The 14,276-nt window shown below is 40.6% G+C and overlaps 1 protein-coding gene across 1 annotated transcript in view; it reads left to right on the forward strand.

The window, feature by feature from the left end:
• The window catches only part of LOC149434269 (WD repeat-containing protein 76-like), a gene marked incomplete at its 5' end in the record, with an annotated part of 42,433 nt that extends 38,125 nt beyond the window's left edge, over nt 1–4,308 (forward strand). Inside the window, one exon of the mRNA XM_089663858.1 lies at nt 2,162–4,308. Coding sequence (XP_089519984.1) covers nt 2,162–2,423 — 262 coding nt within the window. The remainder of the gene's footprint in view (nt 1–2,161) is intronic.
• Nucleotides 4,309–14,276: the final 9,968 nt, after the last annotated feature.

Genomic DNA, 14,276 nt, shown 5'->3' on the forward strand with positions numbered 1-14,276 from the left:
GTAGGCTGCCATTGGCTTCAGCCCTGGTTCACACTAATGCAGTGCTGGAAATAAATCAATGTACCGGTGTGATACTATGTGCTGACACAAAAATAATAAACCAAGATTAAAAAAATTAAAAACCCTTCACGCCAAAGTATACTTTCTGCCCCCGAAAGTTCAAAACGCACAGTCCAACGTTTATTCAGCGTCTCTGTATATAACACACCCAGTAGTGCCAATATCTTCTTAACCACTTAATTACATGATCGGGACCTCACACAGAGGTCCGGTACAGTGATTGCGGTGCCTCGTGCTCCCAGGGAGTGCACACAGGCGGGAAGGACGTTGATAAACGTCCACCCGCTCCTGCACTGCTCCCATCCGACCATTTATATAAATGGGCCGGACAGGAGCAGTGCAGGGGTAGGTGGCCATTTATAAACGTGCTCCCTGCCTGTGCGCGCTCCCTGGGAGCACGTGGCACCGCAATCCGGTGCCCACTGTGTCCTCCAGACATAGCGGAACACCAATCGCTGTACTCACACAGAGGTCCCGATCATGTGATCACTGATTGGCCAATCAGTGATCACATGAATAGTAGTAAGCAAGATGTCACTCCCCGGACCCCGCATTCACTATATCCGCTCTCCCCGGACCCCGCATTCACTATATCCGCTCTCCCCGGACCCCGCATTCACTATATCCGCTCTCCCCGGACCCCGCATTCACTATATCCGCTCTCCCCGGACCCCGCATTCACTATATCCGCTCTCCCCGGACCCCGCATTCACTATATCCGCTCTCCCCGGACCCCGCATTCACTGTATCCGCTCTCCCCGGACCCCGCATTCACTGTATCCGCTCTCCCCGGACCCCGCATTCACTGTATCCGCTCTCCCCGGACCCCGCATTCACTGTATCCGCTCTCCCCGGACCCCGCATTCACTGTATCCGCTCTCCCCGGACCCCGCATTCACTGTATCCGCTCTCCCCGGACCCCGCATTCACTGTATCCGCTCTCCCCGGACCCCGCATTCACTATATCCGCTCTCCCCGGACCCCGCATTCACTGTATCCGCTCTCCCCGGACCCCGCATTCACTGTATCCGCTCTCCCCGGACCCCGCATTCATTGTATCCGCTCTCCCCGGACCCCGCATTCACTATATCCGCTCTCCCCGGACCCCGCATTCACTAGATCCGCGCTCCCTGGAAACCGCATTCACTATATCCGCTCTCCCCGGACCCCTGCATTCACTGTATCCGCTCTCCCTGGACCCCGCATTCACCGTATCCGATCTCCCCGGACCCCGCATTCACCGTATCCGATCTCCCCGGACCCCGCATTCACTGTATCCGCTCTCCCGGACCCCGCATTCACTATATCCGCTCTCCCCGGACCCCGCATTCACTATATCCGCTCTCCCACAGTACACAGAACATGGAAATGCAATTAATTTAGTAAATATAAACTGCTACATACCTTTTCTCATCAGCAGTATATAGCAGTCTCGTGACTCAGTGTCCAACAGAGAACTTTTTAAAGCTTGTAGGAGGAGTTTTCATTTTGCTCTAGGAGGATGCAGAATCCCTGACCTCTGTCTGGATAGTGCTGATTGGCCCTGTGCTGATCACATGCACGCTCCCAAGAAAGAGAAAAAAAAAACCTCTCTAGCAATACACACCAAACTGAGCATGTGCAGTGTCTCCACACGATATATCTGATCAGGAGATAAGAGGGGGGACACTGGAAGAAGGGGAGGATCAGAGAACACGGGATCAAAGTGCCTTTTTTGCACAATACAGAGCATTAACCCCTCAGGTTCCACAGTTAGTATATCAAGCGCGCTCTACTGCATCTACAGACTGATTGTACTGTTGGGGGTTTAGTAACACTTTAAGCACCATAGTCCATTCCAATTTTCTCTGATGTGAAGTTAAACGTATCAGAGTGGTTGTGTGTATTGCCCCATTTACAAATTTACATTGTAAAGTGGGTGGTGCCTCTGGATTTTGCATACTTTTTAAAAGGTGGTGTGAATGAAAAAAAAAAAAAATGTTGCGAAATGCTGGGCTAGATATCGGCCACCTCTTCATTATAGTCACCAGTCCATTGTTGGCATTGATCTATTTTCTGACCCTCCTAAAGCCCAGAGTAAGATCTTCTTCCTCCATTGCAGGCATAACAACTTCACAGGCCGCTGGTTGAGCCGTTTCCAAGCCGCGTGGGACCCGAAGCAAGAGGATTGTTTTGTGGTAGGCAGTATGAGTAGGCCTCGACAGATCGAGGTTTATCACGAGGACGGGAACCCCATAGACGTTTTCTATGACGACAACCTGAACTCTGTGTGCTCCATCAATGCCATGCATCCCACCAGGAGCATCTTAGTCGGTGGAAACAGCAGCGGGAGGATACATGTGTTCCGGGACCAATCTGCCTAATACAGGAGGTTCCGCGATGCCAGACTGAAAGCCGGAGGTACACGGGAAATCAGCCGCAGTTTATTGAATGATTCCGGTTGTGGAATAAATCCATTCATTTTGGGTATTTCCAGGGACACCACATCCCAATGTTAGGAACTGCGCACAATACGATTGAAAGTGGACTTTATCGGTGCCCAAAGACTACACATATAGATTATCAGAAAATATTTACTAATTTATTGATCGCAATACTAAAACAGTTCATATATGACAACATGTTTAAAAAAAAAAAAAAAATACCCACTTAAAGCGGAGCTCCAGCCAAAAGGGAAAGTTCCGTTTTAACCCCTTCACGCCGGTGCCTCCCGTCTCTTTAAGAGTTTCAGAAGCTGGGAGGCAGGGCGGGGTTTTAGGGTCATGTGACCGCCGTGGCACGTTATCACGGCAGTCACATGATCAGGAAAGGTTCTGATGGAAAGAGGAGACCGGGACCTTTCCGTGAGTACCGGACGTGTGTGCTGGGAGCACGCAGGGCGCGCGCTCTCAGCACATATGTCTTTTTTTTAATAGAACGCAAATGTGCGGCCGCTCAACATCTAGGCCCAGATGCCGGGAGGTCGCATATTTGCGTTTGGCCAGCGAGAAAAGGTTAAGGGCTGCTCCCCTTCTCCCCATTAAAGATTGGCATCTTTGGGGGGCAGGGGGGAGCGGGCACCCAAATTTGACAGGTACCTGCTCCCACTTACGATCCAATCGCCCAGGCGATCGGAAACGGAAGGTGTCCTCCCTCCTTGTAGTTTTTTGGGACACGTGACAGGTCCCAGAAGACTACAGGACCATTCATGAAGCGCAGCGCTTCTCGCACATGCTCAGTGGGTACCCGGCTGTGAAGCCGCAAGCTGTCACAGCCGGGTGCCCACACTGAAGATGCCGGCCTCCTGGAATACAGGACAGCCGGTGAAACAGGCTGCGGGGGACACACCACGGGACCGAGGGACAGGTAAGTGGCTGTTTTTTTAAAAGTCAGCAGCTATAGTTTTTGTAGCTGCTGACTTTTATTTTTTGACAGGTGAGTGGAACTCCGCTTTAAGGGTTTTGTGACTTCCTCCTGTATAGGAATCCCTCGACATCTCTCGTTACAAATACTTGCAACCAGGGGCGGACTGACAACTCATGGGGCCCCTGGGCAATAGGGGATCATGGGGCCCCTGTGTCCTTGCCCAAACTCAAAAAAGCCTATGAAAAAGGTACCAGGGGCATCTCATGGGGCCCCCTACTGACCCCGGGCCCTCGGGCAGTGCCCGAGTTTCCAAATGGTCAGTCCGCCCCTGTTTGCAACAGAGATAAGTTACAGTGAACCCTTCTCTTATCGATCGATCACCGATATCTGTCTGTGATTCCACATCAGCATAAATTCCTGACAATCAATAAGAAATCTCACAGTGAATGAATAAAAAGCATAACGATCCCCTGCGTGGGTAACCTGTGCTGTAATACATCTTTGCGCTGCAACAATAGAAACTATTGACCCGGAAAAGTAGAACAATAAATAAAGGTGCATCTAGGTAGACGAGATTAAATCCAAAAATTCCCAATGCTGCAAAAGTTCATTTCTCCACATGTACAAGAAGTTATGTTCAAAATACCAAAGAATGTGTTCACACAAAACCATAAAATAAATAACTAAGAAAAATACATATACAGTGCAACCAAATAACTATATAATGGTGTCTGCACTGGAGGTCGCACGATTTCAAAGTCGGATCGGTGTGAGCGGGACCTTAGTATTGTGCCTGATTCCAGTTGTGCACAACTTTCATCAACATCGTTATTTTCCATTACTATTTTCACTTTGTACATTTATCTTTGTATGTATCATTAAAAAAATTTTTCTTACATTTGATGGGATTTTAAAGGCAACATTTAAATACACAAAGGAAACTATTTCTTTAAAAGAAACAACATTTTATTATTTTATTTATACATCCAATATATCATTAAAAGTTTGGTTTTTTTTTCTCTTCAAGCACATATAGAGTGATTATCAAAATGCATCAAAGCAGGATTCAGAATAATTAATTTTGATATTCATTCTGTATGTGCTTGTAGAGTAAAAAAACCAAACTTTTAAAATGATATATTGGATGTATAAATAAAATGTTTTCTTTTAAAGAAATAGTTTCCTTTGTGTATTTAAAGTGGAGTTCTGCCCTTTTTTAAAAAAAAAAAAAAAAAACTTTATTTATACATCCAATATATCATTAAATGTTTTTTTTTGTTTACTCTACAAGCACATACAGAGTGATTATCGAAATGCATCAAAGCAGGATTCAGAATAATTCATTTTGATATTTACTCTGTATATGCTTGTGGAGTAAAAAAAAACAAAACCTTTAATGATATATTGGATGTATAAATAAAGTTTTCTTTTTTTTTTTTTTTACTCTACAAGCACATACAGAGTAAATATCAAAATTAATTATTCTGAATCATAAATAGTAAAAAAAAAAAAAAGAAAACTTTATTTATACATCCAATATATCATTAAAAGTTTTTTTTTTTTTTAGTTTACTCTACAAGCACATGCAGAGTGAGTATCAAAATGTATCAAAGCACGATTCAGAATAATTCATTTTGATATTTGCTCTGTATGTGCTTTTAGAGTAAAAAAAAAACCCTTTATGATATATTGGATGTATAAATGATATATTGGATACAGAGTGAATATCAAATTTCATCAAAGCAGGATTCAGAATAATTCATTTTGATATTCACTCTGCATGTGCTTGTAGAGTAAACAAAAAAAACTTTTAATGATATATTGGATGTATAAAGTTTTTTTTGTTTTGTTTTTTTTTTCTTTTTTTAATTTAAAAAAAAGGGCAGAACTCCACTTTAAATTCACTCTTTATGTGCTTGTAGAGTTAAAAAAAAAAAAAAAAAAAAACTTTTAATGATATATTGGATGTATAAATAAAATGTTTCTTTTAAAGAAATTGTTTCCTTTGTGTATTTAAAGTGGAGTTCTGCCCTTTTTAAAAAAAAAAAAAAAAAAAAAAGAAAACTTATACATCCAATATATCATTAAAATTTTTTTTTGTTTACTCTACAAGCACATACAGAGTGAATATCAAAATGAATTATTCTGAATCCTGCTTTGATGCATTTCGATATTCACTCTGTATGTGCTTGGAGAATAAAAAAAAACTTTTAATGATATATTGGATGTATAAATAAAGTTGTTTTTTTTTTTTTTTTGTTTTTTTTTTTAAAGGGCAGAACTCCACTTTAAATACACAAAGGAAACAATTTCTTTAAAAGAAACAACATTTTATTTATACATCCAATATATCATTTAAAAGTTTTTTTTGTTTACTCTACAAGCACATACAGAGTGATTATCGAAATGCATCAAAGGAGGATTCAGAACAAATAATTTTGATATTTACTCTGTATGTGTTTGTAGAGTAAAAAAAAAAAAAAAGAAAACTTTATTTATACATCCAATATATCATTAAAAGTTTTTTTGTTTGTTTACTCCACAAGCACATACAGAGTGAATATCAAAATGAATTATTCTGAATCCTGCTTTGATGCATTTCGATATTCACTCTGTATGTGCTTGTGGAGTAAAAAAAAAACCCTTTATGATATATTGGATGTATAAATAAAATGTTGTTTCTTTTAAAGAAATAGTTTCCATTGTGTATTTAAAGTGGAGTTCCGCCCTTTTTTTAAAAAAAAAAATACTTTATTTATACATCCAATATATCATTAAAAGTTTTTTTTGTTTACTCCACAAGCACATACAGAGGAAATATCAAAATTAATTATTCTGTATCCGGCTTTGATGCATTTTGATATTCACTCTGTATGTGCTTGTGGAGTAAACAAAAAAAACTTTTAATGATATATTGGATGTATAAATAGTTGTGGTTTTTTTTTTTGTTTTGTTTTTTTTTTAAAAAAAGGGCAGAACTCCGATTTTAAATACACAAAGGAAACAATTTCTTTAAAAGAAACAACATTTTATTTATACATCCAATATATCATTAAAAGTTTTTTTGTTTTTTTTACTCTACAAGCACATGCAGAGTGAGTATCAAAATGTATCAAAGCAGGATTCAGAATAACTAATTTTAATATTTCCTCTGTATGTGCTTGTAGAGTAAAAAAAACAAAAATTTTTTTAATGATATATTGGATGTATAAATAAAATGTTGTTTCTTTTAAAGAAATAGTTTCCTTTGTGTATTTAAAGTGGAGTTCTGCCCTTTTTAAAAAAAAAAAAAAAAAAAAAACTTTATTTATACATCCAATATATCATTAAAAGTTTTTTTTTGTTTACTCTACAAGCACATACAGAGGAAATATCAAAATGAATTATTCTGAATCCGGCTTTGATGCATTTCGATATTCACTCTGTATGTGCTTGTGGAGTAAAAAAAAAACCCTTTATGATATATTGGATGTATAAATAAAATGTTGTTTCTTTTAAAGAAATAGTTTCCATTGTGTATTTAAAGTGGAGTTCCGCCCTTTTTTAAAAAAAAAAAAAAAAAAAAACTTTATTTATACATCCAATATATCATTAAAAGTTTTTTTTTGTTTACTCCACAAGCACATACAGAGGAAATATCAAAATGAATTATTCTGAATCCTGCTTTGATGCATTTCGATATTCACTCTGTATGTGCTTGTAGAATAAACAAAAAAAAACTTTTAATAATATATTGGATGTATAAAGTTTTTTTTTTTTTTTTTTTAAAAAAAAGGGCAGAACTCCACTTTAAATACACAAAGGAAACAATTTCTTTAAAAGAAACATTTTATTTATACATCCAATATATCATTAAAAGTTTTTTTGTTTTTTTTACTCTACAAGCACATGCAGAGTGAGTATCAAAATGTATCAAAGCAGGATTCAGAATAACTAATTTTGATATTTCCTCTGTATGTGCTTGTAGAGTAAACAAAAAAAACTTTTAAATGATATATTGGATGTATAAATAGTTTTTTTTTTTTTTTAAAAAAAGGGCATAACTCCACTTTAAATACACAAAGGAAACTATTTCTTTAAAAGAAACATTTTATTTATACATCCAATATATCATTAAAAGTTTTTTTTTTTTTACTCTACAAGCACATACAGAATGAATATCAAAATTAGTTATTCTGAATGCGGCTTTGATGCATTTCGATATTCACTCTGTATGTGCTTGTAGAGTAAAAAAAATCCCTTTATGATATATTGGATGTATAAATAAAATGTTTCCTTTGTGTATTTAAAGCGGAGTTCTGCCCTTTTTTTTGTGATCCTTGCCGCACAGTGGCCACCCGCAGAACTATATGTTATGGGATATTTTTATTTATTTCTAAATACCTTTTATGGGATTTTTTTGTTTATTTCTAAGTACCTTTTTTTTTTTTTTGCCGTCGGTATCCTGCACTTCCGGTCCGGCCGCCTAGGCGATTTCGTCATTCGGCGGTTCCCTAGGACTCTTGGGATATCGCCATTGGTGTCTTTGGGAAGCCTAATGGTGAAGTCTCGCTGTATTTCTTGACCGGAAGTGACGTTATCGGGAGGAATGATTGACAGGTTGCCATAACAACGGGGCGGGATCTTCCGTCGCCGCCGCTATTGTTATGGCAACCTACAAACAACACAGTGTGCCGTGCCAAATCCTTAAAGCGCAAGATCAGGAGGTGCATGCTGGGTAGCCAGCTGCACTGAATCCAGAAGAAAGTAGGAGCTGGCTTCAGATGCCCTCACTAGTAATGGCTGCTGCCTGCCTGCCGGGATCCTGCTGAGGAATGTCACATTTACAAGTAAGCAATCGACCTACACTTAGAACACCGTCCTAATTATATGCTGCAACTGAAGAGAATAATTCAGGTGGTTTTTGTAGAAAACTCCGCTGTAAAGGTTGCCTTTAAAATCCCATCAAATGTAAGAACATTTTTTTTTTCAATATTATATAAACAGGGATGATGACAACCACACCCTGAGTTACACTGAATCATTTTGTCTTTGTATGTATTTTCATGTGGAATAATTGTTTGTATAAAAAAAAATAGATTAAATATATGCGTTACTTTTACAGTGCTTATTGTTCCTCGCCTGAATGTTAGGAGCACCGGTCCGCGTATATTCGGCTCGTACACTTCCATTGTCTCATTTTCCTGCCTGGTAGTCAATGTGATCCTTCAGTCCGCTCCGGGGGATCACACACAGCTTGGTAAAAGGGGCTTTTTTTAAATGTCCAAGGGACATGCAGTGCATTTATAAAGTATTCAGACCCCCTTTTTTTCAATGTTATGTTGCGGCCTGGTACTAGTTGTTTTAATTTTTTTTTTTTCCCCCTCATAAATCTACACTCCGTACCCCATAATGACAAAGTGAAAATAGAATTTTAGAAATGTCTGTGAATTTATTAAAAATAAAAATTGAAATATCACACTGGCATAAGTATTCAGACTCTTTGCAACAACAATTGAAATTTAGTTCAGGTGCCTTCCATTTCTCGTTGCTGAGATGTTTCTACACCCTGATTGGAGTCCACCTGTGGTGAATTAAATTGGACGAGATTTGAAATATAAAAGGTCTCCCAGCTGAAAAGGCATACTGTATCGGAGCAAATGCCATGTGGTCAAAGGAACTGCCTGCAGAGCTCAGAGACAGGATTATTGCAAGGTACAGATCTGAGGAAGGCTATAAAATAATTTCTGCACCAAGAGCACAGTGGCCTCCACAAATTCTCAAATGGAAGGAGTTTGACACAACTAGGACACTTCAAAGAGCTGGTCGCCCGGCCATACTGAGAAATCGGGGGAGAAGGACCTTCGTAAGGTGACCAAGAACCTGAAGGTCACTCTGACTGAGCTCAGAGATCCTGTGTGGCGATGAGACGAAGTTCCAGAAGGACAACCATCACTGCAGCCCTCCACCCATCTGGGCTTTATGGCAAAGTGGCAAGATGGAAGCCTCTCCTCAGTGCAAATCACACGAAAGCCCACTTGGAGTTTGCAGAAGATTTGCTCTGATACAGTATGCATTCCCCAGATCTGTGTCTTGCAATAATCCTGTCTCTGAGCTCTGCAGGCATTTCCTTTTGACCTTGTACCTTTTGCTTTGATACAGTATGCATTCCCCAGATCTGTGTCTTGCAATAATCATGTCTCTGAGCTCTGCAGGCAGTTCCTTTGACCTCATACCTTTTTGCTCTGATACAGTATGCATTCCCCACATCAGTGTCTTGCAATAATCCTGTCTCTGAGCTCAGCAGGCAGTTCCTTTGACCTCGTACCTTTTGCTCTGATACAGTATGCATTCCCCAGATCTGTGTCTTGCAATAATCCTGTCTCTGAGCTCAGCAGGCAGTTCCTTTGACCTTGTACCTTTTGTTTTGCTACAGTATGCATTCCCCAGATCTGTGTCTTGCAATATTCCTGTCTTTGAGCTCTGCAGGCAGTTCCTTTTGACCTTGTGCCTTTTGCTCTGATACAGTATGCATTCCCCAGATCGGTGTCTTGAAATAATCCTGTCTCTGAGCTCTGCAGGCAGTTCCTTTTGACCTTGTACCTTTTTGCTCTGATACAGTATGCATTCCCCAAATCGGTGTCTTGCAATAATCCTGTCTCTGAGCTCGGCAGGCAGTTCCGTTTGATCGCGTCTTTTGCTCTGATACAGTATGCATTGTCATCTGTGAGGCCTTTTTACAGAAAGGTGTGTGCCTATCCAAATCAACTGAATGTACCCCAGGTGAGCTCCAATCACGGCGTAGAAACATCTCGGCAACAAGCAAGAGAAATGGGAGGAACCTGAGCTAAATTTCAATTGTTGCAAAGGGTCTGAATACTTATGCCAGTGTGATTTTTTTTTTTTTTAATTCAGACATTTCTAAAATTTTTGTTTTCACTTTGTCATTATGGGGTACGGAGTGTAGATTAATGAGAAAAAAAAAGAATTTAAACAACTGTAGTACCAGGCTGTAACACAAAAACAGTGAAAAGGGGGTCTGAATACTTTCTGAATGCTCTGTGTATCCATAAAATGTCCTGTAAACCTGTTCCTATGCTTTGCTCAGCTTTGCAGGAGTGATATCGCTGTGAGCGGATACGGGAACGACGTCACGGAATTGGGCTTTCCTCCAGCACAGTTTTCTGTGGTACGTTTACAACGGCTCAGTGATGCTAATTTCCTCTTCTTGCACTCGGGGTGAGCTGGGCTCCTGCGGTCCGCCCCGTCTGCCAGTCCATGGAACGTATTGATTTCAGCGTGTTGAAAGTGAGATGGTTGCTAATGAGAGGTGAAAACACTCAGCAGTACAAGAGAAGTGCCTCCTATTTAGGGCTCATGTGCACAGCGGGGCGTTTGGAAAACTCTTCTGAAACTGCTGGAAAACGTAGGTTAAAAAAAGTCAGTTTAGCCGCATTTATGCACGTTTGTGTTTAGAAGCTTTTTAAAAGATAACCTCAGGAGACCTTCCCAGATGCCCAGAATGCACTGAAAAATAGTAAATTCACTAAAAGTCTACTAAAATACCGCATGGGTAATTTTATCAAGTCATGCGGAATTGTAGTGGTGAAAAGCATGCATTGATGTTCCAGCTATCAGCGGGATTCCCACTGATAGCTGAATGTAAAATAAAGACTTGCCGGCAATTAAATAATAATAAAAAAAATGGCGTGGGGTCCCCCTCCTGTCCATACCAAGCCCTTCGGGTCTGGTATGGATCTTGTGAATGAAATCATATAGCGTTGTGCTCCCAAACCTCCAATTAATATATTTAAATCACTTAATCTCTGTCCTTAAAATCATATACAAAAAATGAAAATTGTGTATATATACAAAAAATAACATCAAAAAATATTAAATTAAATAATTAAAAAACCTCCATGATTAATACTAAAAATGATAACTGTGATTAAACATGAATATGAATATACTTATAAAAATTCAAATAATTAATGTGCATAAATAAATAAATAAATGCAACAGTGAAAATAGTGTCCCATATAATAAAAGTGACTTTGTGCTGAAAATTAATCTTCAATCCATATTGCATGTAAATCCGTGACTGATTGTGAATCCTCCCATTAGTGCAGATGTACGCTCACCTCCTTATTTGCCTGCAATTAGGCTATATGTGCTTTTGGTTCTCCTCCTTTGGAACCTACTTGATTAGAACTCTTTCTTTGGGATAGTAGATATCCGTAATTACCGATATGTGCTGTGGGATTGATCCCTTCTCCAGAGGATTCAACTCCTCTATATTCTCATCTCCATGCGACTCTCCACATAGGAAAAAGATCTCGACATGGTGTTTTATCTTTTATAAAGATCGGCTTTATTGGCTCAAAGTATAACACTCACATGTGTTGTATTCAGAAAATCGTCTCACAATGTGAACCGAGTCCTCCGCTGACTGTCGGAGGTATGTAACCGTGGTCTGGCAAACGAACTGACTCCCTCCGAGTGACGTTACAGTCTTTTATTTATGCACATTAATTATTTGAATTTTTATAAGTATATTCATATTCATGTTTAATCACAGTTATCATTTTTAGTATTAATCATGGAGGTTTTTTAATTATTTAATTTAATATTTTTTGATGTTATTTTTTATATATATATACACAATTTTCATTTTTTGTATATGATTTTAAGGACAGAGATTAAGTGATTTAAATATATTAATTGGAGGTTTGGGAGCGCAACACTATATGATTTTATTCACATTTTTTCCACATTGGTAGTTATGTGTTAGATGTTTGCGATCCGACTACATAGAGGATATATATTTCATAGTGTACAATAGGGAGCCTTTTTTTCTGTTTTCTGGCTCGCAAGATACTTTAAATATTTCTGGTATGGATCTTGAGAGGAAGCCCCACGCCAAAATTAAAAAAAAATAATGGCGTGGGGTTCCCCCTCCTGTCCATACCAAGCCCTTTGGGTCTGGTATGGATCTTGAGAGGAAGCCCCACGCCAAAATTAAAAAAAAAATAATGGCGTGGGGTTTCCCCCCAAAATCCATACCAGACTCTTATCCGAGCATGTAGCCCGGCAGGTCAGGAAAGGAAGGGGGCGAGCAAGCGCCCCCCTTCCTGAACCATACCAGACCACATGCCCTCAACATGGGGGGAAGCTTTGGGGTAGGGGGGCACCCCTCCAAAGTACCTTGTCCCCATGTTGATGGGGACAAGGGCCTCTTCCCCACAACCCTGGCTGGTGGTTGTGGGGATCTGCGGGCGGGGGGGGCTTAGTGGAATCTGAAAGCCCCCGTTAGCAAGAGGGCCCCCAGATCCCAGCCCCCCCCACGTGAATGAGTATGGGGTACACGGTACCGGTACCCTTTCACAAAAAAAAGCTATAGTGTGAAAAAAAGAAAGGAGTCATTCTTTGACAAGTGCTTTAATAAAAGAATGTCTCCCGAAGTAGATCCAAAGTCAATAACGATGAACGCCGGTGTGTTCAAAAAAAACGAACGCAAACTCAACTGCCTGTAAAGGACGATGTGTACACGGACACAGGAAAACATTAGGGTGAGTTCAGGGGCTGCTGAAAAAAACGCAGAAAAGCTCCTAAACGTGAGTTTATCAGCCGCAGTGTACATGGACTCGTGAGATGTGTGAGCTGCCTCTGCTAAGCCATCCTTTTGAAAAAACGAATTGTCTGGCTGCTGCAGCAGCGATGGCACCCTTGTGTTAGAGTCTCTGAAATCTGGAGTGCAGGAGCTCCAGTCACTGACATGGAACACGTATGTAGAGCCACGAGCTTGAGACACAGTTCCTTCGACAGTTAGTGACGTCCCACAGCATGTAAGAGTTATAATACCGCCGTTGCTTGTCTATTTGTATCCTGAAGAGTATCCATTTGCACCTTTAAAACTGGAAACCGTGTTTTAAACGTATTCTACACTTCTAAAGTGGTTGTGGTTTTTTTACCTTAATACTTCAGGCTAAAAAAAACTTCTGTGACAGAGAACCACAAAGATTAACATGCAATTTGAACAGGTATGCGATTCCTGTCCAAATCACATGCGGTGTCTCCACTGCTCCTGTGTGAATCCAGACTTGTCATAGCCGAGTCCACACAGGAGGAACCTCCCTGTACGCTTCCCATGCTGAGCGGAGAGCGGGCGTGCGGGGATGTATACTATGGAAGCAGATGTTCCATATTCTCAGCGGTAGGAGAGAAAGCCGCGGGGATTTGAAATCTCCATAGTTTTCTCTCCTCTCCTTGTTCAGGCTAGAGGGCTTTTGATTGATCAGCACCGTTATATGGATGGTGATGGTGCTGACCAATCAGATGCCACGTATCCCGTACTCTCGTTGTTGCAAGGAGAGGAGAGAAAGCCGCAGAGATTTCAAATCCCCAGACCTGTGAAGTAGCTTTCTTTCCTCTCCTTGAAGCGATGACAGTACGGGCTAGACGGCATCTGGTTTGTCTGCACCGTCCATGTGACAGTGCTGACCAACCAAAATCCCTCTAGCCTAAACTCGTCCGTGCAAGGAGAGGAGAGGAAAGCTGCATGGATTTCAAATCCCCAGATGTGAGAAGCAGCTTTCTTTCCTCTCCGTGAAGTGATGGCAGTACGGGCTAGATGGCATCTGGTTGGTCAGCGCCGTCCATGTGACAGTATTGACCAATCAAAATCCCTCTAGCCTGAACTGCCCTCCATGCTAGGAGGGGAGAGAAAGCTGCGGGGATATCAAATCCCCAGACCTGTGAAGCAGCTTTCTTTCCTCTCGTTCAAGCGATGACAGTACGGGCTAGACGGCATCTGGTTGGTCAGCACCGTCCATGTGACAGTACTGACCAATCAAAATCCCTCTAGCTTAAACTGTCATCTGTGCAAGGAGAGG

This window comes from Staurois parvus, unplaced genomic scaffold (genome assembly GCF_062004578.1).
Source record: "Staurois parvus isolate SC_StPar_1 unplaced genomic scaffold, SC_StPar_1.0 ptg001789l, whole genome shotgun sequence".
NCBI classification, from domain to species: Eukaryota; Metazoa; Chordata; class Amphibia; order Anura; family Ranidae; genus Staurois; species Staurois parvus.